The 26,147-nt window shown below is 61.8% G+C and overlaps 1 protein-coding gene across 1 annotated transcript; it reads left to right on the forward strand.

Annotated features, from left to right (window-relative positions):
* The first annotated feature begins 39 nt into the window (after positions 1 to 39).
* Positions 40 to 25,248, forward strand: NR5A1 (nuclear receptor subfamily 5 group A member 1). The gene is made up of 7 exons (XM_059143159.1): positions 40 to 215; positions 4,005 to 4,121; positions 4,259 to 4,400; positions 6,478 to 7,103; positions 13,641 to 13,760; positions 15,436 to 15,583; positions 23,500 to 25,248. The coding sequence occupies exons 2-7, from the start codon at positions 4,020 to 4,022 to the stop codon at positions 23,745 to 23,747; spliced, it is 1,386 nt and encodes a 461-aa protein (XP_058999142.1). The 5' UTR covers positions 40 to 215; positions 4,005 to 4,019; the 3' UTR covers positions 23,748 to 25,248.
* Positions 25,249 to 26,147: the final 899 nt, after the last annotated feature.

Here is a 26,147-nt window from a genome sequence, read left to right on the forward strand (position 1 = left end):
TTGGGCCTCCGGTGCCCCCCCTCCCCGCCAGGGCGGGGAGGAGGCTGACGGACGGACAGGGCCAGCCTACTGTCCGCCCGCCGCCCGCCGTGGCGTGAAGGAGTTCCCGTGTGCCCACGGTCACCACTGCCCCACCTGGGCTGCCGGAGCCTTCCCTCGGACCCCTGGTGCCCACTGTCCACCCTCATCCGGCGTGAGAGCTGTCCTTCCGCTCCGTAAGTGAGGGCCTGGGCCCAGGCCTCTAATGGCCAGCCTCCCTCCCCAGTGCCTCCCTGCGGCCTGGGCCAGCCACTGCCTGCTCGGCTGGGTGACCGGTGCCCGCGGCTCTGCGCAGGGAAGGGGCCAGAGATTACTCCCAACCTGCCCTCCCATCATGCTTCCCCCTCTTCTTCCCTGGGCAGCTGATGGGAGGAGCTAGGCCTATGGGGACAGGCCCCATGGGGCTCTGCGGTGTCCCGCTGTCTACTAGCGGCCGAGTGCCCACAGGGCTGTGCTGGCCAAGCCTAGCAGTCCGGGAATGCGCCCGTGGTCTCTGGGCCTGTCTTTGGGTCTCTGGGTCTCCCTGCCTGCATATCTGTGTTGTCTCCGTGCATTTGTATGGATTTGTGTGTCTGTCTCCAACGTCCTTCTGTCAGTCTTTCTCTGTGGCTGGTGCAGATCAAGGTTTCCTTTCCTGGGTAGGTGGACGAGGGTGCAGTGGAGCCCGGGTCAAGCCCAGGGCTCCCAACCTAGGACAGTGTAGCCTCTGGAGAGAAACAGGGTAGAGAGAGGTGGAGGGAGAGGGGCCCAGCTCCACAGACCGCCTGGGTCCCCAGCCCAGACTTGTGCTTACATTACCCAAGTTCCTCAGCAATGTCCAGAAGACCCCAGCCCTCACCCTCAATGCCCGTCACTCCCCTACAGAGGTGGTGCCCGTCCTGATTTCCCTCTTCTGAGGCCCCTCCCGGAAGGAGAGCTGTTCAGAGGCACTAGTTCCCCACCTCCTGCTCCTGCAGATGCTCCTCTTTGGGGGGGGGGGGGCGGTGTCTCATGGGGGGGCGACTGCAGCTAAACTCAGACTCAGCTCTCTCTGTTCTCACCAAGTCTCATCTATGGCATGTCACAGAGACTGCAGGACCCCTTCTGTAGAGCCGGACTTTTCCATTTTACATGTGGAGAAACTGAGGCTCAGAGAAGCAAAGTGACCCGGCAGAGCTTGCACAGCAAGTCGGCTGCCTATTCCGTCCTTTCTTCTGCCGGTGAAAGATAGGAGGAATGGTCAGCCCCGGTTCTCCAGCCACAGCCGGCAGGACCAAGGTGCCAGCTCCAGCCCTGGCCCGGTGGCGGGGGAGGCTCCTGGGGCGGGGGAGGCTCCGGTCGGGGGCCCAGGCGAAGTTGGCCAGGGCCAAGGGCCAGAGTCTTCAGATCCGCGCGTTGCTGCGGGTGCCTAACTGTGGTCACCCCACCCCCCTCCGGCCGCTTGAAGATCGCGGCTTTTTGGCCTTGCTGATCTCAATACACTTCTCCGCGGAGCGGGCGGGGGGCAAGATGAGAGCAGGCCCCTTCCTCTGGTCTCAATTTTTTCTTCTGAAAAATGAGAGTGATCAGGTAGCATTTCCCTACCCAGAGCAATTGCTCAGTGTAGCCCAGCCGGGGGACCCCTTTGTCCCGGGGATGCTCCCTTCCTCCTCCCTCAGGCTGGAGAAAGGCTCAGAACGGAAAGGGGGCAGAGGTCCCTCTGTTCCCCTAGCTCCCGCGCCCTTGGTGGCTTCGGGTCCTCGCCAGTCCTCGGAGGATTCCCATTTCCGGCCCAGCAAAGTGAGGTCTCCGTTGGAGAAAGGGTTGGCCCCAGGTCTCCCAGCTGGGTACTACTGACCGCTTCACAGTGTTAAGGCATGCGTTTTGTCAGCACCTCTTCGGTTCATCCGCACGCCCACTCTTAAGGAAGTCCAGTCATCATTACCACTTCGCAGATAAACAAACTGTCTCTCTCTCTCTCTCTCTCTGTGTGTGTGTGTGTGTGTGTGTAAATTTGCTTGTCTCCAGTGAGGAAATACGGCAGGGCCAGGGCTCGAACCCGGTTTCTAGCCTTGAACCCGTGCCTTGGCCATGTACCCCCACGTTCGCCCTTACCCACTTCCACGCTGCAAAACGACCAGCGCCCCCAGCGTGGCCCTTGCCACGACTAAGCTGGATTAGCAAACAGGGGCTCGCCTCCTGGGTGGCTGGAGGCTTCCAGGCGCCCAGCACCTGCCCGGATTCCGAGGCTCCCGGGCTGGGGATGGGGGACGGAGAGGGTAGGGTAAAGGCGCTAGCCAGGCTGGGTGGCGGGGGAGGGCGCGGGCCGGGCCTCCGCCCCCGGATACCGCACGCGCTGATATAGAGGGGCCGGCCCCTGGCCCGGGCGAGGCGGGTTAGCGCAGCGCGCATTGGAGGCGGAGGGGCCCGGGTCCCAGGTGCGCCTTGGTGCGGCCCTGGAGGCGGCGGGGGGTGGAGAGGCTGGGGGGTGGGGGGACTCCGAGGCCCCGCGCCCCCGCCTCCCCGCCCCCGGCCCGATCGGCCGTCATCGCGGGCAGGCGGCGCTGCGCCCGGGTGCGGCTCATCGCCGGCGGCGGCGCGGCCAGGAGGTGCGGGGCTCCGCGCGGGCGGGACGCGGGGCGCTGCTGCTCGCAGGAGCCGCCAGGTGGGCGCCGGGCGGGCCGCGGCCTCCGTCGCGCCCCTTCTCTCTTCCTGGGCCCCGGCTCTGCGCGCTTCCCTCCTTGGGACTTCGGCTCTCCGCCCGAGGTCGCTTCCCCGCCTCGGGCTCGGCTCCCCGGGGCCCCGGGGGTCTCCGCCCGAGGTTTCCGCGCCTCGCGCCGGGCCTGCGGCTCCACAGCCGGCGCCTCCGCTGCGCCCGCGCTCCGCCCGACGTCTCGGTCTCGGCGGCACAGGCTGCGCCTCCCGTTGCCGTCGCTGCCGCGGGCTTTGTCTCCCACTGCCCGGGGGGGCGCCCCGGCGGCTCGGCGCTTTCGGGCTCCCGGTCCCGGGCGCCGTCGTTCTCCGCCTCCCTCGGCGCGAGTCCCCGGCGGGGTCCGGCCCTGCGGGGCCGCGCCTCGGAGCTCGGGCGCACGGGTCCGGTCGCTTCCCGCGCGTCTCCCCGGCCCCGGCCCCCTCGCTGGGCGCCTCCGTCTCTGCAGGTTTTCCCCCGGTGTCTCTGTCCCCCTCTCCGCCTTCCTCCCTCCCGGGTTTCTCTCGCCTCTCCGTGTCTCGGGCTGTCTCTCGTCTACCGCTGTGTCTCTGGCTCCGCGTCTCCTTCTCAGGTTTTCTCCTGGGCCTCTGCCTCTCGGCGTCTCTGATATCTCTCTCTCTCTCTCTCTCTCTCTCTCTCTCTCTCTCTCTCTCGTTCTCCTCCTCCTTGTCTCTCTGTCTCGTCTCCCCCCGGGTTTTCTCTGCCCGGCATCCGTGTGTCTCTGTCAGCCTCGGATTTTCGTTGTCTCTGTCGCCCCAGGGCGCTCGCTCCGTTAGGCGGCGTCGGTCGGTGGCTCTCGCTCTCGCTCTGGCCGTCTCTCTGTCTCCCCCGGACTCTGTCTCTGTCTCCTTCGTCCCTGTCCGATCCGCAGAACACTCGAGGCCCCACTTCGGCCGGGCTCGCCGGTGTCTCCCCAGCGGCCGAGCCCATCTCGTTTTCTCAGAATCGGGGTTTTGTTCTCAGACGAACGAATCCAGACCCGAGCGCACCGAACCGAGGGTCCCGGAACGGGCGCGCCGCAAACCCCGCCGGGGGAGCCCGCGGGCGGGGGCGGGGGGCGCGCCGAGCGGGAGCAGGAGCAGGAGCAGGAGCAGGGGGACAGGGCCGGTGAGGGCCGAGGCGCGGGCCGCAGCGGCCGCATCCCAGGACGGGCTGCTCGCGGGGCGCTCGAATGGGCGGCCTCGCCCCGGGCGCGGTGACGGGGGACAGCGGCGTGGGGGCGCCGACCCCGCCGGCCCCGGGTCTGCCGCGCCGCCACTCGCGTCCCGCCCGCGGTGACCCTCTCCTCCCTCTGCAGGCGGACGCCGCGGGCATGGACTATTCGTACGACGAGGACCTGGATGAGCTGTGCCCCGTGTGCGGGGACAAGGTGTCCGGCTACCACTACGGGCTGCTCACATGCGAGAGCTGCAAGGTGAGCGGGCGGCGGGCGGCGGGCGGCGGGCTGGGCGCTCGGGGGCCCCGCGGGCGGGCGGCCGGAACGCGGGGACCCGCCCGGGGAGGGGGACACGGGCCCTGCTCGCCTCCCGCGCGGACTCCGCTCTCCCCTAGGGCTTCTTCAAGCGCACGGTGCAGAACAACAAGCACTACACGTGCACCGAGAGCCAGAGCTGCAAGATCGACAAGACGCAGCGCAAGCGCTGTCCCTTCTGCCGCTTCCAGAAGTGCCTGACGGTGGGGATGCGCCTGGAAGGTGGGCGCGCGGCGCGGCGGCTGGGACCGCTGACCTCTGACAGCCCGGCTGGGGGTGGGGGTGCGGGTGGTGGAAGGGGTGCGAGGAGGGCACCCGTGACCTTCTTAAAGTTTCTGGGGCCAGCCGTGGGCCCTGCACGTGGGGTGAGGCCGGCTCTCCGCACGGAGGCGTAAGGAGTGGCTCTGTCTGGCGAGGGGATGCGTGCAGGCTCCGCGGGCTTGGGTGCAGAGGCATCCGCAAGGGAACCCCAGGGAGAGGACCGTCTCTCCAGCCTCTGAGAGGGTGTGCAGCTCCGGGCAGAGCCCGGCCGACCTCCTCCCTCTGCAAGGAGACCTAGGACACCCCCACTGACACCCAACAGCCACAGGAGCCAGGGTGTTTAATACCTTAACCAGATAGAGTTCAAGTCCCAGGGCCACCACGCACAGGATGGTTGATCCTGGGCAACTTGCTTAACCTCTCTGAGCTGCAGATTCCCCATCTGAAAAGTGGACCTAACAGTAGTTAGGTCCTTCTTGAGTCAGTGTGAGGGAATTGTTAGGGTGAGGGAATTGAAAGGCTAGTATAGAGCAACTGCTATTATTATTATTATTATTATTATCATTATTTATATTATTATCTGTCCATCATTACAGCCTTCATTCATCCAGCCCACCCAAATGTTTGTCCGTCCAAAAGTTCGCTCAGGTCGATCACTTAGTGGGTGAAAGTCCTTCTACCGTGTTCTTGGGAGGACCCTGAGAGGATGAGGGAAGGGGAACCACGGGTCCCAGAGGACCCAGGCCCATCCCTCCCACCCCCTCCATCCACAGGGGAGGGAAAACGTTTCAGCAGGAAAACCTCAAACTTTCTGAGGGTGGACAGTCCTAGGCGTCCGCCCTGCTGGCCCCAGTCGGGCTGTGTGCCGAGCAGGCAGCTGTTGGCTCAAGTTTTCAAACAATGTAGAAGGTCCCTAGTGGCTCTGGGAGCCACTGACCACAAGTCCTGCCACCTAGAGGAAGGACTCCCAGATGAGAGGGGAATGTCCCAATATCGCCAGCTCTGGGTCCTCCGGGCCAGGGGAGCTAGCTGTGTGCAAGGAGCAGCAACACTCCGGATGCAGCAGAGGGAGAAGAGCCCAGATGCAGCAGAGGGAGCAGAGCCCGGGCTCTTCACCCCTGGGGCAGGAAGATAGGCTGAATGGACCTCCAAGACACTTCCCTCCTGCGCACCACCCTCTCCCTCCTACTCTGTCCCTTTTCCAAGAACTCAGGGTGGGGTCCTGTCTGAGCAAGGCCTGGGGCCACACTCCAGCTGCAGAGATGCACCTGTTGGGTCCGGCTGGTGACACATTCTTGGCCAGGCGGTGGGACATCTGGTGAGCCAGGGAGGTCCCTTCTGGAACCCTGGCCAGCCCTAAATTCAGCGTCATATCTGAAGGCACTGGGGGAAGCCCGAGTCATTTTGCAGTAGGGGTGCGACAGAGTCGGGCAGTCGGTCAAGAAGCAAGCAGCTGGACCCTGGGCACTGGAGGGAGGCTGTGAGGAAGGCTGACCGGGGCCTGCTTCCTGCCGCCATCTCCCTGCTCGGCCTTGTACTAGGCACCTGAACCCATTGCTGAGTCCCCAGAAACTCTCAGCCAGGGTCACATGGCGTGATACCCCTCAGCAGGATGACAGCGCACGAGAGGCGGGACATCTGAGGCAAGGACAGTGGAGTGTGCCTAGATGAATCCAGGAACACTTCTGGAGGTGGTGACCCTAGGGCTAGATGTTTGGCAGAATGAGAGAAGGCAAGGGTTGGAGGCAGAAAGAATATGGGGGGGGTGGAGCGGAGGAGGAAGAAGGACACGTGCCAAGCCAGAGGAGCCGAGAGAGAACGCGGTGGGGAAAGAACATGGGGTCTTGGAAAGGGTGACCCGGGAGGGCAAACAGGGCCTCGAATGCCAGGCTAAGGAGATGGACTTCCTCTGTGGGCAGTGGGAGCCACGGAAGGTACTGAGCGGGGGAAGTGACGCAGTTTGGGAAAGATCTGTGACTGTGGCCTTATGGTAGGTGGCTCGGAGGGGCTGAGACCAACGCTCTCCTTCTGCCCGCAGCTGTGCGTGCTGACCGAATGCGGGGTGGCCGGAACAAGTTTGGGCCCATGTACAAACGAGACCGTGCCCTGAAGCAGCAGAAGAAGGCACAGATTCGAGCCAATGGCTTCAAGCTGGAAACAGGCCCCCCGATGGGGGTGCCTCCCCCACCCCCTCCGCCGCCGGACTACATGCTGCCCCCTAGCCTGCACGCGCCTGAGCCCAAGGGCCTGGCCTCTGGTCCACCTGCTGGGCCACTGGGCGACTTTGGGGCTCCAGCACTGCCCATGGCCATGCCCGGTGCCCACGGGCCACTGGCCGGCTACCTCTATCCCACCTTCCCTGGCCGTGCCATCAAGTCTGAGTACCCAGAGCCCTATGCCAGTCCCCCGCAACCGGGGCCACCCTATGGCTACCCAGAGCCCTTCTCCGGAGGGCCTGGTGTGCCCGAGCTCATCCTACAGCTGCTGCAGCTGGAGCCAGAAGAGGACCAGGTGCGGGCCCGCATTGTGGGCTGCCTGCAGGAACCGGCCAAAGGCCGCCCTGACCAGCCCGCACCCTTCAGCCTTCTGTGCAGGATGGCTGACCAGACGTTCATCTCCATCGTGGACTGGGCACGCAGGTGCATGGTCTTCAAGGAGCTGGAGGTGAGTCCCTCCTCCCGCCTGGCTGGCCACTGGGTCTGGGGTGTCCTCCTGGCGCCCGAGCCTCTGTCCCAGTTAACCTCTGGATGGAGCTGTCCTGCCCACTGGCTTCAGGCAACATCTGGGCACAGGGAGGTTTCTCTGGGGACACTGAGGAGTGTCTCTGGCCCATCGCAGCCTTCCCTGCTCTTCAGCCCCTCTCCCTCACCCCTCCTGCTCTCTTTCTTTCTCTGTGTCTTGAATCTCTATTTGTCACAGACTCTGCTGCTTTATCTCTGCCTCTGTCTCTTTCTCTTATCCCTCTCTCCCTGATGTGCTGTCTCTCTGCATCTCTGTTTCTCTGGGCCTCTAGGTCTCTGTTCCATTCTCTTCTGGTCAGGGTCTCTGTAGGCATTCATCTCTCTTCCTCTGAGACCCCGAGCTCCCCCAAAGGACTACCTGCGTCCTTTGGAAGCTGTCTCTGGCTGCCCCAGCCCAGTGTCGAGAAGAGGACACAAGGGATCCGGTCCTCCCGTTTGGAGAGGCCGCCAATCCCTGCCAGCCTCAAATATGATAGGTGGGGGTCTTCGTATCTCAGAGTGTGGAATGCTTGTGGACGTGCTCCTTCCCAGCTAAGGTGAAAGTTCCTGCTGTCCCTGCGTCTCTTGTTCATGATGGCTGGTCTCGAGGGTCTGTGTGTGCAGTGGGGGCTAGGTGGGGCTTGTGAGTCCTGTCACCGATCTTCCCAAAGGAGCCCGTCTACCTCTTGCCCAAGTCTTCCCTTCCCGTGGATTAAAGTACCTGCGGCGAAAGTAAGCAAGAAAGCAGCGGGAAAAACTGAGGCCAGATAGGGAAGAGGTTCCCAGTCCCTCTGCCTGGTGGTTTAAAGGACCCAAGGCCTGGGAGCTGCCCCTCTGGGGACCTGGCTCCCTGCAAACAGGGTGCTCCGCCAACCTCTGAGGCCGCTCAAGCCCAGGCAAGGCCCTTCTCGCTGGCCGGCGCACAGACCATCTTTAGTCCGGGCTGCTTGGTGTGCGGTTTTCCCCCGCCGGCCTCCCTGGCTGTTCCCGGGCTGGGTGTGAACAGCAAGGCCCGCTGCCCTCCCTGCTGGGGCCACCGCAGCCTTGAGCAGCTTTGTCAATGCTGACGCCTGGGCTTCCTCCAGGGGCATGTGGCCGGATGGGCCGGGGGGCACACTGCCTGCCTGGGCTGGCCACGGGCGGGATAAAATAGGAGGTTGGGCCTGTAAGCCCTTGAGGCATCATGGGGCTGGGGGCCTGGAATTGGTGGTGACGATTCCTGCTTCCACAGTGGAGGAGCTGGGGATGTGCCCTCCCTCTGCCGCAGGGTGGGACTTCTCACCCTTGTCCCCACTCTAGGCCAACCTCATGGATGGGACAAGAGGCGGGACCTTGAGCAATCCTATCTGCCTTTCCCTCCTGGCTGGAGGCCCTGGTTGGGGATGAGGATCTCAGGACCCTTGGGTTGGTTGCCAGCTTCCACTCCAGACTTCCCAGGAGCCCCCTGTGCAGAGGGGAGGAGGAGCAGAGCATTCCTGGCTTTCCAGAACCCTGGATCCAGGGGCAGGGCACTTCCTCTGGCCGCCTTCCTAGTCTCTTGGGGTTTTTCACGCAGGATGGGAAGGGCTTTTGTCCCAGCTTGGCTGAGTGTTTTTTCCTGCTTCTGGCTTCTCTGTGGTCCAAACCTTCCTGCTTCCCCTTCCCAGAATCTCTGAATGGAGCCCAGGAATATGAACCATGGTCACCATCTTCTGTAAAGGAACCTTGCAGATAAGTACCAGCCCAGCCCATAGTCAGCCACGTGGAACTTCTTTCCTACTGGTCCAGCGAGGCTGGCTGGTGTCTGTTTGCAAAGCCAGAGGTGGGGAGTGGGGCTGAATGACCCTGTTCTCCCTCTTGGGTGACCATTCACCCCCCCCCCACCACCACCTCCAGCAGAATACATCTTAGGAGACAGAGTGGGGAGCTCTCGAGCTCTGAGAGTGGGGCACTGGGGCTGGGCAGTGGGCACCTTGAAATGAACTGGACCCAGGAGGCAGCCAGGCTTTTGCAGGAGACGGACAGGCATGCAGACACCATCCAGGGCTCTGGGAGCGATGGAAGGGGGGTAGTGGGGCCCAGCAGCAGGGCAAAAGGCTCTATCTAAGGAAATCAGGGTTTTCTTTGATCTCTGCCGTTCCAGAAAGCAGTCTGAGAAGGTTAAGGACATCCCAGGAAGGGAGAACAGCATAGGGAAAGACCTAGAAATGTGAAAAGGTGTCCTATGTCAGGGAGTTTCAGGTGGTCCTCTGTGTCCGGAGAGGTTGGCAGGGTCAGAAGCAGAGCTTGGACCAGGAGCCAGGGCTGGCAGAGGCCCCACATCCTGGGACAGGGACGGGCCCTATCATGGAGGCTGAGTTCTCCCCAGAGGCCACCCAGTCCCCTGTGATGCTGATGACATCTCGCTGCCTAGGGGAGGGTCTGGGGTCCTTGCTGAGCTGCCAGGGATGCCGGGAGCCTGGACGCCCCCTCGGGGTTCTCCTCCTCCATCCCCTCCCCCAGCTTAGACGTCCCCCTGCCTCAGTTCTTCATCGCACGCAGTCGAGGTGTGTGGTCGCTGACCGTGGCAGAGGAGTTCATAACAAAGACCAGGATCAGAGCAGCCCGTGTTCAAGTCCCAGCTCCATCTGCTCTGCTGCCTAACCCCGGGCGTGACAGTGGGCGAGGCACTACTCCTCGGCCCGCGGTTTCCTCAGCTATACAATAAGGGAAGTTGAAAAACTTCTGCTTCGTAGGGCTGTTGCAAGGATTTAGTGGCCAGGACAGGTCCGCGGTCCCGCACAGGGCCCGCACAGGGCCCAGCGCGCAGGAGAGTTTGGTAGGTTGCAGTGGTGGCTACCGTCCTTCCGGTCCCCTCTGCTGCCGCCCCCGTAACCTGCACTTGCAGGAGGTGCTCAGGCCTGGCCGGGAGGAATGCGAAAGCATAGGCTTTACCCACGCTCCCCTGGGCACTACGTCCCGGGAGCAGTCTCGGGCCAGGCCACCTTGCCCTGGGCTTAGAAAGCCACTGTGTGGCAGCAAGGTGGCAGAAACACCCGTCCCTGCTGCTCTGCTCCGTGGAGGGCCATGTGTCCGCCCAAGCCGTTAGCTTCTGGGGACGGTTCCCAGGAAGGGCAGGACGGCCCATAGGAGTCAGGGAGGGGGAGGTGAGCCCCAAGAGGGCCTAATGACCCATTTTGACATCACTTCACCCTCAACATCCAACTGCGAGGCCCCCGATCAGCAAGAGAATGGCTCAGATTGATGGTTTCATTTAAACAGCAGTAACTCTGTCACTCCCGGCCTGACAAACGAGGGCCGAGGGCCGGGCGACCGCTCCGCGGGGACCGCGCCCCGGCCGGCCTGCGGCATGTCAGTCACCGGAGAGTTACGGAGCCCGTTGGCCTTCGGCTGCCAGACAGATCAGACCCCGGGGGGCTCCGGGGAGGGGAACCCTGCTGGGAGGGAGGTCAGCTCGGCACCCATAAATACCCCTTCTCCAGGGCAGGCTGCGAAGCGTCAAGGCTCCAGGAGGATTTATGGCAGACCGGCGGGAGGGGTGGGCGGCTGGGAGGCTGAGCAGACAGGCCAGGCCGGCGAGGGACCCCAGGGTCAGGCCGCCGGCAAATGTCCTTGTTCCCTGGGTGCCAGGGAGGTCCGAGGGCAGAGGAGGAACCTTTGCTTAGGGAGAAAGCGAAGCAAGGTGAAAACCAGCCTCTTTGGTTAAGTGAGGCTCTTAGCCACCTGCTTTCCTATGGAGAGGGGCCCGCAGCGAGGGCCTTCTGGTTTTCTTTGAAATAAAAAGAGGTGTGTGTGTGCGCGCGCGCCCGCGCGTGTGTGTACACGTCTGCGTGCTCATCTGTGTGTGGGCGGTGTCTGAGAGTTTGGTATGTGTCCATCTGTCCACCTAGAGGAGAAGCAAGTGACGAGTCCGTTGGCCAGGGGTAGATGGGCACGTCAGCGGGGGCAGGATCTGCAGGAGAGCCTGCCACGGGGCCACAGAGCCCTTCGCAACAAAGGCCCCTGGGCTCACACGTCTTCTCTAACCAAAAGAGGAAGCATTTGTTTTTCCAGTTCCTCAGAACAGAAAATCAGGGCAGAGGAGGATATGGCGCTGAGTGGGGACTCGAAGAGAGGGACAGGACGCCGCGGCTCAGCCAATATGGCATCTGGCCGCCCTGCCACCCCTATCAGCCCCGTGGGCAGGGCTGTCCCCACTCCTGGGGTCTGAGGTCTGGGTACAGAGTCTGCTCCCAGGGCTTGGCCAGCCGGGTCACTGTGACCCCTCTTGCTTTCTGCCCGAAGCTCAGCCTGCTTATCTCCTAATTCTCCCCTTTATCTCTCTCTCTTCCACCCCCACCACCCCCCTGGTCCTTTAAGCCAGGCCCAAGGGCCGCAGTGAGGGGTGAGCCGAGCCCAGCCCCGCACGTCCTCTCTCTCTCTCTGCCTCCATCTGGGTGGCCCCGGGTAGGCCACTGATTCCTTCCATGCGGACCTCGGGACTTCCCGGGGCCCTCCAGCAGCCCGGCCCAATTAGGGGCCTCCGGTTACCTTAGGCAAGCCTCTGTTTCCTCATCTGTAACATGGGCAGAATGTTGACAGGAGGGGTGAGGAGGCCGGGCCGGCGTGCTGAGAGTGGGCCCGGCCACAGGCGCTCCCCGAGCCTTGCCTTCCTCCTCAGAAACCGGTGGGGAGGCCTCCTGCCTGTGGGTCTCTGGGGATTGGCCACTTCCTGAGGAGAGATAGGAGACATGTCTCTGTGATTCACCCTTGCCCGGGTCTTCCTCTCTCCTGGCGCCTGCAATCCAGGGCTCCTTGCGGCTGAGCCTAGGGCCCCAGCCGCGCTTCTTGCTCTGACCATAGCTGGGCTCTAGGAAGCACTTTCTGCTAGGAGGGGAGGGGAGAGGTGTGCAGGTTCTTGACACAGAGACGAGGTGAGCAAGGGAAGATAGGGGGCTGGTGACTCAGAGCAGGACAGAGACAGGCCCTCCCTCTTGTGCTCAGCCACGGCGGGCCGTGGAAAGGTGGGCGGGCGAGGCCCGAAGGAAGCCTGAGCAGCTGCTCACTCGTTCGTTCGCTGTGCACTTGTTCTCTGCCTCCATCGGCCTGAGGATGGGCCCCAGGCTGCCCCCCGGGGGGAGGGGGGCACCGAGGGGAGGAGGGGGCTTCAATCCCCAAGAAGAGAGAGCTGGTCACTGGGTGTTGCTAGTTCCCCTCAGGCCAGAGGCTGCCTGGATCCCTCTGGCCCCCCAGGGTTGGGGGCAGCCCCTCTCTGCTCCCTGTGCCTATCTCAGGAGCACATACGTGTTCATCAGCTGCTCACCGGCCCCTCCTCTGGGAGCCCAGCGATGAGCTGGACACCAGCCCTGCCTTCCCAGACCTTCCCAGACCCCGCAGGTGTTGGGGGAGGCTGAGGCGTGAACTGGAGTCCTCCGATGTGGCAGGTGCCACAGCCAGAGGACGGTGAGGGCACCGCGGGAGGAGAAGGGATTGAGGGGAGCTTCATGGGGGAGGGAACGAGTGAGCCGCAAACTCCTGGGTGGCCAGCCTGGGTCCTCTTCCATCCCAGGCAGTTCGGAGCGCGGATCTGGAACCAGACGGGGCAGTGTGACCTTGGGCAAGTTACTTGACTCCTTGGAGTGTCTTCTCTCCTTAGACTGGGGTTAGGGACTGTCCCAGCCTCCTAGGGGCATGGATCCGTAGCACGGAGACTAGTAGCTGTTAGAGTTGGCTCTCGTCACAGGGCAGGGCCCAGGAAGGTGCCCAGGAAGTACCAGCTGGGCAGATGGTGGCGGGCGAGCGAGCCGCGGGGGCTGGGAGGGACTGGCATCTGTAGCGTGTCTCCCCAGGGTGACCTGCGGGCCCCTGTGCCCCAGGCACTTCGGAGCACCCAGGAGAGCGCGGTGTCTGTCACTGTAGAGGGTTGTGGACTGAGAAGGCCAGCCATGGCTCTGGTCTTGCTCTACCTCTTTGTGATCCCAGGATAGTCCCTCGCCTTCTCTGGGCAGCAGATTGTCATCTGAACAATAGAAGTTTTGGCCAGAGGATGCCTGAGGGCCCTTCAGGCTCTGGCATCCCACAGTCCTGATTCCCGCTCACCATGGTCATGAGTGTCCACTCTTGCGGTGCTAGAATGTCTTGACCCTCTGGGGCGGAAGGACACCCCCCACCGGGTGCCGTACTTTGCCCACTTCACGGGTGAGAGACTCGAGGCTCAGAAGGCTATAGAACTTGCTTAAGGTCATACTCCTTGTAGGAGCAGAGCTGAGGCCTGCAGCCAGGCCCGTCGGAGTTCTGAGCACCTCCAGTGGCTTTTTTTTTTTTTTTTTTTTTTGCTTGATCCCTGCTACCCTTTGATGAAGCAGGCAGATAAGCAAAACGGGCACAGAGAGGGGAAGCAGCTCGCCCAGGTCACATGTCCAGGTGAGCCTCTGCATCGTGGGCTGGGAGAGGCAGGGGTGGGAGGAAGGTCCCCGGCTGAACCCGGCTGGACCCTAGCCCCACACGTGCTTCTTCCCTGCAGGTGGCCGACCAGATGACGCTGCTGCAGAACTGCTGGAGCGAGCTGCTGGTATTCGACCACATCTACCGCCAGATCCAACACGGCAAGGAGGGCAGCATCCTGCTGGTCACCGGGCAGGAGGTGACCAGACCCTACTGTGTCCTGTGCCATGCCCTGAAGGATGCTTCCAGAATTCTGAGCCCAGAAGAGGTCCTAGGCCTCTCCAGGGCTGGCTCTGGGCACCCCCAATGTCAGCCCTTTCCCCAAGTTCATGCCCCCACCTCCCTCTGACCAGCCCTGGCCCTGACCTCGATAGGTTCCAGCCCCGAGGAAGCAGCTCAGGGATGTGGGGAGGGTCAGGGAGGCTCTTGGTGGAGGTGAAAGTGGCCCTGGGTCTTGAAAGAACACATAGGGGTTGGTCAGGTTGTAAAGGGTGGTGGGGGCCAGTCCTACTCCCGTCACAGCAGAGGGGACAGCATGGACAAAGGCACACAGGGGGATGGTTAGAACCTCTGAGTTACCAGAGGCTGCCCGTATGTGGGTGCTAGTAGGTGGGTTTGGGGGACCAGGAGCCCTGTGAGGCGAGCGGTAGGGCTGGGGGCAGGCCCTAAATCCTGGGTGGATGAGGAATGGGTGAAGGAGTTAGGGACCCCCACCCTGCCCTGAGCAGGGAATTACTGGCCCTAGCATAGGAGCTGGGACCTCCTGAGATCAAGCAGGGAGCAACAGCAGAGTTATAAGTGAGGAAGGGCTCATCTAGGTTGTATTTGAGGGGGAGAGATGGGGGGTAGGGAAGTCGAGGCCCTTGAGTAATGCTGGGGACCCGGGCGGGGGGAGTTCAAGGAGGAAGGCCCCTCCTGGGCAGGAGGAGGTATGGGAGAGATGGAGGGAAGGAGGGAGAGAAAGAAGAGAGGCTGATGCCGGGGTCTAGGCTGGTGGGGGGAGCATTGCTCCCAAGGGGGAGACCTGAGGAAGAGCAGTTGACAGGCATTCCGGGGTGGGGTTTGGAGGCTGAGGCCCCGCTCCCCATCCTGTGTTCGTCCTCGTGCTCTATTCTCACCCTGGGCCTCCAGGGCCAGGGCATGCTGGTCGCGAGGGTGTGGCTTGGAGGTCCCCAGGAGTGCGGGACAGGAGAGTCTGAGGTGTGAGCATGTTTGTTGGCCGGTGTCAACTCACAGGCCGCGGTCTTTGAGGCCGTATCTCCACACACCTAAGCCTGTGGTTGTTGAGATCTGCCTGTCACCACGTGTGGGAACTCATACACCGGTGCGTGTCCGTCCCCTTACCTTGTGAGGTGACCCTACAACCGCCTGTGTGTATGTGTGTGCGTTCACTTCCTGAAATGGCCAGGCCGCCCTGCAAGTGTGCCCAGGAGTGTGTGTGAACGAGAGCTGAGTTGTGACCACGTCCCGAGTCTGAGCGGCCGCGGGTAGGCGTCGGGGCCCGGGCAGTCCCGCGGCCAACGGGGATCCGGGGGGACCAGACCCCACCCTGTCCCCGCACCCAGCGCGTGTCTGCCGCGGACAGCACACGAAACACGGGGTCGGCGGCAGCTCTCCGAGCGTGAGGGACCCCAGGGTTGGCTCTGCGGCCGTGGGGCCCTCAGCTCGCCCCGCAGTGAGGAGCCCTGGGGAGGCGGGGCCGCGCGGTGGGGCTGGAGGGTCTCTGGGGCGCGGGGAGCGGCCCCCACCCCCTCAGCTCCAGGGACGGGGCCACCCTCCCCAGCCTCCTTCCGGGCCTCCCCTCCCGTGCCAGCCGCGTCCCTTGCCCGCCGCCCCGGGTCCCCCGACCCTGACCCTGCCCTCCGCCCGCGCAGGTGGAGCTGAGCACGGTGGCCGCCCAGGCGGGGTCCCTGCTGCACAGCCTGGTCCTGCGGGCGCAGGAGCTGGTCCTGCAGCTGCACGCGCTGCAGCTCGACCGCCAGGAGTTCGTCTGCCTCAAATTCCTCATCCTCTTCAGCCTCGGTGAGTGCGCCTGCCCACCTGCGGCGGCGGCGGGAGGGCGGCCTGAGGTGGGGAGGGGGCGAGGTTGGAGGCCCCGCCCCCCCTGCCCAGCTCCGTGAGGCTCCGCCCCCGAGGGGGCTTCCGCGGCGCGCGGGGACCCCTCCCGTGGTGAGTCAGGGCCTGAGGGACCTGGCCCCGGGCCCGGCTCTTCAAATGGAGGTTGATTCCTCCCTGGGCCTCAGTTTCTCTGTTTGGAAGTAGGGCCGACCAAGACCCGGTCTAAGATTGGCCCTCTGTGGGGAAGGACTCCGAAGAATTCGGTAAATTCCTGGCTGGAAGCACCAGAGAAGTGCCCAGGTCGCCTCCAGAAAAAGGCCTGTGTGAGCTGGGGAGGCTCTGTTCCCTGGCTCCCATCCTGGGGTCCCTGTTCTCCAGGTTCCCTGCTCTGGGCAGGGGGGGGGGGTGGGGGAGGCAGATTCCGGCTCTGGGCTCCCCACTCATTCATTCGCTCCTGTATTCGTTCTATAAATGTGCTGAGCATGGGCACTCTGCAAGGCACCGGGGACACAGGGTGTCTCCCTGTCCCTATTGTCACCAAGCCAGCCCTATCGGTGGAGAGACCATAATCATAATCCAGTTAGTAAGCTACGGACAGGAGTGAAATGATCAGTGAGATGTACAGCCCGGAGGACCGTGATAGGGCTGAGGAGGAAAGTAAAGCAGGGAAGTGGCAGAGGGTGAGCCCAGCCCAGCAGCCCCCAGCCCTGAATCAGGCGGGGGTCCCCTGAGTCAGGCGGGGGTGGGGGGAGTGTGGGGGTGGGGGGGTGTCTCCATCTCATCACCTCCTGACCTGCCCAGCCAGTGCCGCTCCAGCCTCCACCCTGCTCGGGGCTCTCTTCAGTCTGGCCTCCTGGCCTCCTTCCCCTAGCAAGCCATCCGTGCCTTCCCCGGGTTCAGCAGGGCTGTGAACACGGGCGTGTCCTTGCTCTCAGGTGGCTCCCAGTCCAGTAGAGGCCTCCGGCTCGTGCTGCCCGGGTGGGGACAGAGATGGGGAACTCGGAGTGGGGAACAAGGGCTCTGCCGAGAAGGCTTCCTGGAAGAGGGACATCTGAGCAGGGCCTTAGAAGATGAGTAGGAGTTTGCCGGAGGGGTCAGTCTTTTAGCAGAGGTGTAGGTGGGATGGAAGGTCAGAATGGAGGGGCATGACTGCCTCGGCGTCAGGATTCAGATGTCATCTTTGTGGTAATTGACATCCTAGCCCGGGTCAGGCAAGGGAGCGTCTGCCCGAGACTGGGGAGAGCCGGGCGTGTTGGGCGGGTATTAAGGGAGTGTTGATGATGGTTCCTGGGCCGTTCTCTTCTCCCTACTGATGAACTACTGCTCTAGTTGGAGGGTTTCCGTGCAAGGCGACAGGGCTTGGTAGGGGACAACCATGGTGCTGGCTGGGGACAGAATCGTGGGCAGCCAATTAGGAGCTGTGGCCTGGAGCCCGTGGAAGGGCCTCTGGGGCCCGGGCCATGCTGTCTTCAGCTGGGGGAAGCCCTCTCTTCCCTCCAGCGAGACCCGTCTCCGAGCCGTGTCTCTGTGAGCTGCCGGGCATGGTGGCGTGTGGTTGGGGGTGTGGAGACTCTGGGAGGCATGTGCGTGTTTGTGCCTTTGCAGTTGTATCACTGTTTTCACATATGAGCGAACTATGCCCTTTCGTGGGCTGGTGACTTTTTCCATGTCCCTTCGTAGAAAGAATCTGTATGTAATTGGGGAGTGACGGGAGATTTGGAGACAGGAAGGATGTGGAGTGCACATAGAATTGAAGTGCGGGGTCTGTGGCGGTCGGGCTGCTTGCTTGCTTACTTGCTTTTTCTTTTTTTTTTTTTTTTAAAGATTTTATTTATTTATCTGACAGAGATCCCAAGTAGGCAGAGAGGAAGGGAAGCAGGCTCCCCTCTGAGCAGAGAGCCCGATGTGGGACTTGATCCCGGGAACCCGAGATCATGACCTGAGCTGAAGGCAGAGGCTTTAACCCACTGAGCCACCCAGGTGCCATCGGGCTGCTTTCTTGACCTGACACTAATCAGGAGGCCTCCAGGGAGGTCCAGAGGTAGGGTGGGTGGAAGGGGGGCTGCCAGCCACTAGCCTTCTTGGCCAGGCCTCCCTGTGAGTTGCTGCCCCACTTTGGCTTTCTAGACCCCTAGAGCCCAAGGCACACCCCTGTAGCCCCTGCCCCTCTCCCAATAAAGCCTCGGGGGCTGGGACTACCAGGCCCAGTGCAGCTCTGGCCTCAGCCACGTGATAAATCCAGGACTTCTCCTTGTATGGGAGGTGGGGGGCGGTGGGGATAAGGCTAGCAGAGCCCAGCCCAGCCCTCTTCCCAGGGTCCAGGTGAGTGGTCGAACTCCGAAGCCAGAGTGCTGGCCCCTCCTTCTCGCTAGTCTTCCTCTTGCTTGCCAGAGTGGGGCCTAAGAGACAGGGACACTCTCCAGGGCTTGGCTGGCATAGGCTGGAGGGGCTGGATACAGGAGCGAGCGAGCAAGAGAGAGAGAGAGAGAGAGAGAGAGTGTGTGTGTGTGTTCACACACGTGAGGCACAGTGGAACAGTGCTTAGGAATAGGAACCAGGGACGGACCGCCTGGACTCTAAATCTGAACTCTCTCTCTGGCTGTGTGCCCTTGAGCAAGCCACTCTCCTCTCTGAGCCTCTATTTCCCCATCTGTAAGAGGACCATCCTGATAATCCTTAACTGCTAGGAGGATTTCATGAGGGAATTCCCCCGAGGTGCTCCGCATCGCTTGGGCGCTTGGAAAGTGCGTTGGTGGTGATTTTCCTCCTAACCATCATTACCACCAGTGAGCAAAGGAAGAAACGAATGAATGAAGTGAATGAATGATCAAGTCAGTCTCCATCTTCATTGCATGCTGTCTGGCACAGTGCCCTATCACAGGGATGCAGGTCTGGCTGAGGTGGGTAGGGGAACGCCCAGCCCAGCAGGTCAGAATCCGTAATGAGGCTGAATCTGGGAGGGGAGGAGGAGGAGGAGGCCCAGGTGCCTGCACCTGCCTGAGCTCCTGGGAGAACAGTAAGAGAGGAGGCCAGCTGAGCTACGAGGCTATCGGCGGATAAGTTCCAGGTTCCAGGAGGAGCCTGAGCAGGCCAGTGTGATCAGGGTTGGGCCAAAAAGAAGAAACCACCCCACACTTAAGATATCAAGGAAGACTTCTTGGAGGAGGGACCTCTGAGCTGGGCCTTGCAGTATGAGTAGGAGTGTTCTAGGTGAAGCAAAGCAAGCAGCCGCAAAGGCGTGTGCAAAGAGATAGGGAATCCAGGAGGTCTGCTGTGGTGCGGGGCAGGGAACGGGTGCAGAGGAGGCTGGGGAGGCGGGCAGGGACTGAGCTGTGCAAGGCTTTGAATGTCAGGCCAAGGACCTTGACCCTTCCCTTGGGAAGGCTTTTCAGCTGGAGTAACATGATCACATTTGCATTTTAGCAAGGTCCTTCCAGCTGCTGCAGGGAAGAAAGTTGGCAGTTGGCAGCCCAGAGCCCTGCAAGAGGCTAGACCTGGGGCTGGAGTGAAGTGGACAAGTTTGGGGAAGACGAGAGGGAAGATCTGCCCAGAGTTTGGAAGGTGGAGGTGGGGGTGGCTCTCCCATGATCCCAGGCCCCAGGAGTTAAGTCCCTAAGAGACCTGGAGCCCAGAGAGGGATGGCCACTTGCTCTTAGACCGCCACCTGGCGTGCTGGACCTCACCCTTGGAGCAGTGCCTCCCTGGGCTGGGCAGCCCTGTCCCTTGTGACGACTGTCCCCCAACCCCCCCTCCCCATCGCCTGCAGCCCCCTCGCGCCTCCTTCCTGCCTGTCTCCGCAGAAGGGTGCCATTTGGCGTCTAAATAGCCTTCCCCCTGCAGGCGTGGAGGCAGGTAAGGAGGTTTAATTAAAATTAGTGCCTCTCTCCTGGCAATCGCGGTGTTTATGAAGATGGGCCCGGCTGGCATTGTTCCGCAGAGGACTTAATCGAAGCTTAATGGATTGACCTAACATTCGATTTCCTGACTCCCATTGAGGCGGCCGCCACAGCATTCCCTTAAGCGTTTGCAATTTACCCACTGCTCCGCGCCAACAAAAGGCGGCCTGAATAGCAGCCCCACTCGAGGGGCCATTGTGCGCGGGGGCGCCTGCCTGAGTCACCGCTATTGGGACAACATTCTTTATGCCTCGCTGGAATGAAAGGATTATTCAAATATTCAATTAAACCGTGAAAAGGGGGCTTTTCTGAGAACCTGGGGGCCCCCAGCTCCGCAGCGCTAGCAGGCTGCTCTCCGAGGGGGTGGTGCCATCTCCCAGCCCCCTCCCGCCTCCCATCTCCAGGACTGCTGGGGCTAAGCAGGCTGGGGGTGGGGGGGACATGGCAGGCTTTTCTCCCCTGGGCCCATCTCCAACCTGCGGTGTCCCGGGGCCCAGAGGTGGGCACACAGATCAGGCCTGGTTCCCATTTTGCTGGTGACAAACAGCTCAGGGGAAGGGCCTTGCCCAAGGTCACCCAGTTGGTGATAGAGCTGGGATTTGAACCCCTGACATACTAAGGGGGCACCTCCAGGTCTGTGCGACTCCTGCTCCCCCCTGTCTACTGGAAGAAGGGCGTGGCGTTCAGTGGGATGTTGGCTGTCACACCCATTATTCCATAGAATCTTCACGACAGTCCCTTAGAGGGGGGTGCCGGGAGGTGGGAGAGGGGACACGACTTGACAGTGGTCTCCTCCAGGGTGAGGAGGAAGAGGAGTCTGGAGTCCACAGTAGCCTGGGAAACCTAGGATCCCAGGGGTGCGGGCCCTTGGACAGGACTCCTAGATGGGACAAAATGTAAAGTTTTCGTGTCCCATCGCTCAGGAACTGATGTCCAAGCCTGACACTGCCTGTGCTTACCTACCAGCCTTTGGAGCCAGGAGACCTGGCTTTGCGTCCAGACTCTGGCATCTACTCGGTGTCCCAGGCGCACCCCACGCCTGGGGGAAGCCCTTTTCTGCCTGCCTGGGTGTCTTTGGGGATTAACTGAGCTAGAGCACGACACCCTGCGGGTGCCCGGGAACCTGGGTGCGCCTACACTGCAGGGTGGTCACTGGGGCTTAACTGGTGATGGCTTCCTTTCCCCAGCCTGGTAGCCCACTGCATGGGTGCGGTGGGGGTCTCCAGGCTGCAGAGAGCTGAGAGGTCCAGAGAACTGTTAAGAGTGGGGGCTGTCCCTGTCTGCACCATACCCTGCGCTCCACCCCATTGTCCCTCGCTGGTGCGGTGCTGCGGGGCTGTGGGGAACAGTAAATCCTGGTAAAGCCGAGGCTCTGGTCCTCCCAGCCCCCTCCCACTCCTGCCTCTACTGCAGCACCCCAGCCCATCCTCCTCCACCCCCAGCTGTTTCCTCTGGGCCCCCTTACTGCTGTGTGGCCTTGAGCTGGTCCCTACCCTTCTCTGGACCCTCAGCCTCCTATTGCGTATGGTCAGAAGGCGGTATCAGGAGAATTGGCCAGCCTGGGCTAGGGGTCAGGGGTGGGGGGGGGAGGGAGCCGTGAGGAGAGGTGGGGGTGGGAGGTGAAGGTAGACAGGACTCTGTGGGATGAAAACAGGTTGGGACAGGGACGGGCCAGTAGCCACCTCTTGTGCGTAGGAGGCCGGCTTCAGAGAGGGTGGGGGCTTCCCATGACGTTTGAGTGTGTCTGGAGTAGTCCAGGCTAAGGAGCAGGGCTACAATGCACAGTTGAACACGTTGTTCACTGCACAAGGGCCCCTAGACAGGGGATGAATAGGGGCTGATATCCTGCTTGTGAGCCCCTTGCCATACTGTCCCTGTGGACAAGGGGAAACTTCTTTCTAATTGGCAGCAAGGTGCCTTATGGGCTCATGGTGATCATGGGGAGGCAAGGGAGAAAGTGACCCTGGCTCACTGCAGGGAGGTGAGGCAGCCAGGGGTGGGGGTGGAGGACGGCGGGGTTGGGGGGGGCAGCGGTGGGCAGATCCTGCCATACGCCTTAGGCCCAGCTCAGGTTTCCCTAAATCCAACTTTGGACAACACAAGCCTCGGCAGGCGTACCGGGGGCGGCTGGGGATCAGGGTTGCCAGGAGCATCGAGCCCTCCTGGCGCAGTGGGTGTTAAGCGGGATTAGAAGGGCCAAGGGCTGCACATGCTGGGCTCCAGACTCCCCCGCAGCCACGGAGCTGATGGGGATGGGGGCAGAAGGGAAATGGACGGATGACCACTGCCTGAACCCCTGGAGGCCGACTCACAGGCCAGGCCGGGCCCGATTTGGGGCTGGGGAACGGATCCCGTAGATTCCTGCTGAACCTCAGTCTCCAGGCGAGGCACCAGCTGGGGGTGCGGCCCAGGAGCTGAGAGACACCCACCAAGCCGTGATGAGGACTTGAGTGACAAACTGACCCTCTCTGGGTGCCCCCCGGGGCCCAGGTACCTGCGCAAGGTGGGCGTGCCCCGTTCCCAGAGGAAGGAGGCCTTGCAGGCCAGGAGGGGACAGGGCACAATGCCACGGCTCCTAACTGGTGGGACTGGGTCTTGAACCCCAATCGCCTCTCTCCAAAGACATTTATTTTTCGTGTCTTCACTGCACCCCTCCTGGGCGTGCAGGAGGCACTGGTCACACTCCTCTGTCCCTGGCACAAGCGATCACCCTTCCACGGAGAGCGGCCAGCCCTTGCCTCTCCCACAGGCAGCCACGCCTTCATGTTTAACTTGGATTCCTTGTCTGTCCCTGTTCTTACATAATGTGCAGGCTTCTGTGCAAGCATTTTTAATTTATGTAGATGGCTTTGCCATGTAGATTGAACTCTGGACCTTCCTTTTCTGTTTTTTTTCCCCACATAGCTCTATGTTTTTAAAGATCTGCCCGTATGCTCTGTGCTATGTCTGCTCTGTTGCTTGTGTCTCCCATGCGGGACTCCCCGGGGTGCCCCCCCCCCCATAAATGCAGTTGCCGTGAGAATCCACATCCCCCCACGGCCCCATGAGAGAATCTCCTTGTGGTACTGGAGGCTCTTGATCGGTAGACAAGAGGAGTGCTTGTCGCTGTCTAGAATTGGGCCTGTCCACTGATGGCGACGGTGGGTGGTGGTGGTGGATGATGCAACAGGATGGTTTTTTGTTCTGTTTGTTTGAAGTAGTTTCCATGCGTGGTGTGGAGCCTTATGTGGGGCTTGAACTCATGACCCTGAGATCAAGACCTGAGCCGAGATCAAGAGTCGGACGAGACGCTTAACCAACTGCCCCATCCAGGCGCCCCATGATGGTTCTGACTGTCGGGCTGGGGTTGGTGTTGATCATGGTGGGGTGAGAGTAGGGGTTACAGTGGCGACATAACTTGTGTTCAAGTATGTCACCACCTACGTGTTCTTACGTGTCCAACACTGTTCTCCAAGCACTTCCCACCGAGCATGTCCCTGAATTCTCCCGACAGTCCTGTGAAGTAGGTACTGTTGTCACCTGTCACATGCACAGGGAGACAGCTGGTGAGGTGGAGATGGTTTTGGAGACGATGGAGGTGTTCATCCTGACCAGTGGGAGGGTGATGGTGGCCGTCATGATGGTGGCAGGTGATCGTGGTTGGGGGAGTGACGGTGGCAGTGGCCATGTTTGGGATAACTGCAGAGAGGGCAGTGTTGGTGACAGCTGCTGTGGTGGTGACAGGAACGGCTGTGGTGGTTGGGGGGATGGTGGCGGCGGTGGTCACATTTGGGAGGGATGCGGGGCTGTCAATACTGGCGATGGGTGCTGGGGGCTGTGCTCCTCCACGGCTGCGGTGGCGGTGTGGTGGCCACGGGAGGCCTGGTCGCGTCTCTGACAGTAGTGGCGCCCATGTCTTTGGTGCTTCTAGGGGGTGTTGGCGTTGCCAGTGACGGCGGCTGATGCGATGGGCTGCTGATGGTGACGGAGCCCCTCCCTTTGCAGATGTGAAGTTCCTGAATAACCACAGCCTGGTGAAGGACGCTCAGGAGAAGGCCAACGCCGCCTTGCTCGATTACACCCTGTGCCACTACCCGCACTGCGGGGACAAGTTCCAGCAGCTGCTGCTGTGCCTGGTGGAGGTGCGGGCGCTGAGCATGCAGGCCAAGGAGTACCTGTACCACAAGCACCTGGGCAACGAGATGCCGCGTAACAACCTGCTCATCGAGATGCTGCAGGCCAAGCAGACCTGAGCCTGGGCTGGGCGGGGCCGGGCAGGTGGGCGGGGCCGGGCAGGTGGGCGGGGCCGCAGCCGCAGCCGCCCCCGCCCAAGGCCCTCCTGGGGACTGAGTTTTTTCTGCCTGCCCAAGAGCCCCACCCTGCACGCCCCTGCCCCTGCGCTCTCGGCAGCCCCGTGTTTGGGAAGGTGGGTGAGGGGGGACAGGGTCTGGTGGAGGTAGGGTGGCCCCCGCTCGGAGGGCGCCCCCGGAGAAGGCGGCTGCTAACCACCCTCTCACCCTCCCCTTGCTCCCCTGTCTGTCCTGGAGTCTGGACGCAGAGATCCGGGGAGGAGGCTCGGGACTCCCTGGTGGGCCTCCATGTCCCTTGGGTCCCAAGTTGTCCCTTTCTCCTCTCCGGGAAACAGAAGCAGAGGGACGTTGAGGGGGCACCAAATGGAGGAGAAGAGAGGGTCTCCAGAACTCCCTCCCAGAGACCAGGAGGGCAGCCCTCTGTTCTGTCAGGGGTCACTGAGTTGGTGAAGTTGGTCAGGCACTGTGGGGCCTAGAGGACACTAGGGGGCGGGTTAGGACCAAGCCTCCCCAGCCCTTCCACCCCGTCTGACTCGTGCAGGGGGGAACTGTGACATGCTATCTGAAAAGAATTTCTCCGCAGTCCGCTCTCTCTGTCCCTCTCCCACCGAAGGAGAAGTTTCTATTCCTCTCTCGCCAGGGAGCTAGAACATTCTAGCCCCACCCATAGTTGGCCAGCCCAGGCTGGTATGTGTCTGCAAAGGCTGTAGTCAAGAGGTTTGTGGGTTTGGGGGTTTCGTTTTTTAATGTAGTAATCTAGATACTCTTGGAAAGGTGGGTATGTAGTGGGGGGCGGGGCAGGGAACGGATTTGAGGACCGAGGCGGGGACTTGAGGATTACCCCCCAAGTACAGCCTATGGTTTCTCTCCAAACACTGTGTGCCAAGGACCCCATGGGTAGTGCTGGACCATTGTTTTGGTCGGGAGAGGAGCTGTTGCTTGCCCCTCCTTCGATGAACAGTAGGATGGCCTGTCGGGTCTCAGAGTCTGTGTGTATGGGAATACGGGTGAACTTGAGGAGGGTGTATGGGTCTCCAGACGGGGGACACTGCTGATAAGCCCCTTCCGCATTGGCCCCGTCCCATTGGATCCCTTGCTGCAAACCTTTGAAGCTGGGTCTCTGCTCCCTGGCCGCCTCCTGCCCTGTGTCCTGAAGGACACTCTCCAGGGCCAGGCGCTAGGGGAGGCCTTGGCTCTCCTTGGTCCCCGGGCTGGGTGTCCGCCGTCTTTCCTGCTTCCACGTCGCCATTGCAGCTTGTGCTGAGCCTGCCCAGTTAGAGGTAACTGGGCATCCATGACCCCCTTGCCTCCCACCGCCCTGTCTCTGTCCCCGCCCCTGCCCACTGAAACATGTGCCCCTGCCAAGGCCAGAGACCCACAGCCCCAGAATGAGAAGTGCCCTTAAGAATCTCCCCAGCCCTTGCAGCCCTGGAATAAATTTTGCAATTAGTTTCCAGCTCCCTTTGCCCGTTTCTATTCTGGGGCCAAAGCAGAGCCTCCAAGGTGGGTTTCGGTGGTCTGGGGCAGGGCAGTGCTCTGACTGGCATGGGCGTGACGGTCAGATAAGCTTTGGTTCAAAACACCAGGCACCGTTGGGGAGCCTGTGGGCCCCATGTCATTCCTGGGATCTTGCCATACCCAGGAGGCCTGGGAGAGGCTTGGGTCTTCCTGGGCCTCGGCCAGAGTTCTAGCCCGGCCATGCATCTCAACCGACATCTTGGGAAGAAGGGAACGGTCATTTCATGAGCACCTACTGTGTGCCGTCCCCTCATCTCTCTGTCCCTGCGGTGGCCCAGTCAGGCAGGGGCTATGATCCAGGAGAGGGACTAGGCAGGTGCCCCTCAGTCAGGAATCTGCAGGGACAGATTCAAACCTGGGTCCCTCTGACTTCAGAGCACCGGACATTTCCTCTCAGTCCCTCTGGTGGCCCTGGGCCTGGGACTTCTTCCTGGCTCTCTTGCCTCGCCCACTGCTAGGAGGCAGCAGTGAGCATGGCTGATTTCTGAGACCAGCTGCCTCTTCTGAGATGGCCTTCAGGACTTCACACGCTTTGTCTCATTTTGTTGTCCCATATGCTCTTCAAAGCCACTTCGGTAGGTGGCAGCTCCGGATTACAGATGAGGAAACCGAGGTCCGGGGGTGGGGGGCGGGTGAAGTGGCCTGTCCAAGATCACACACCAAGAAGGGGCAGAGCCATCACGGCCACCTTCATCATCCCGACCTGACAAGTTCACCCCGGGGCCACTCACGGTCTACTTCAGGCCTCTGTGCCGATTAGAAAAAAGACACCCCCTCTAGGGAGAAGTATCCCTAGGCACACAGCTTGGCAGTGGCTTTCATGCA

This window comes from Mustela lutreola, chromosome 12 (genome assembly GCF_030435805.1).
Source record: "Mustela lutreola isolate mMusLut2 chromosome 12, mMusLut2.pri, whole genome shotgun sequence".
NCBI classification, from domain to species: Eukaryota; Metazoa; Chordata; class Mammalia; order Carnivora; family Mustelidae; genus Mustela; species Mustela lutreola.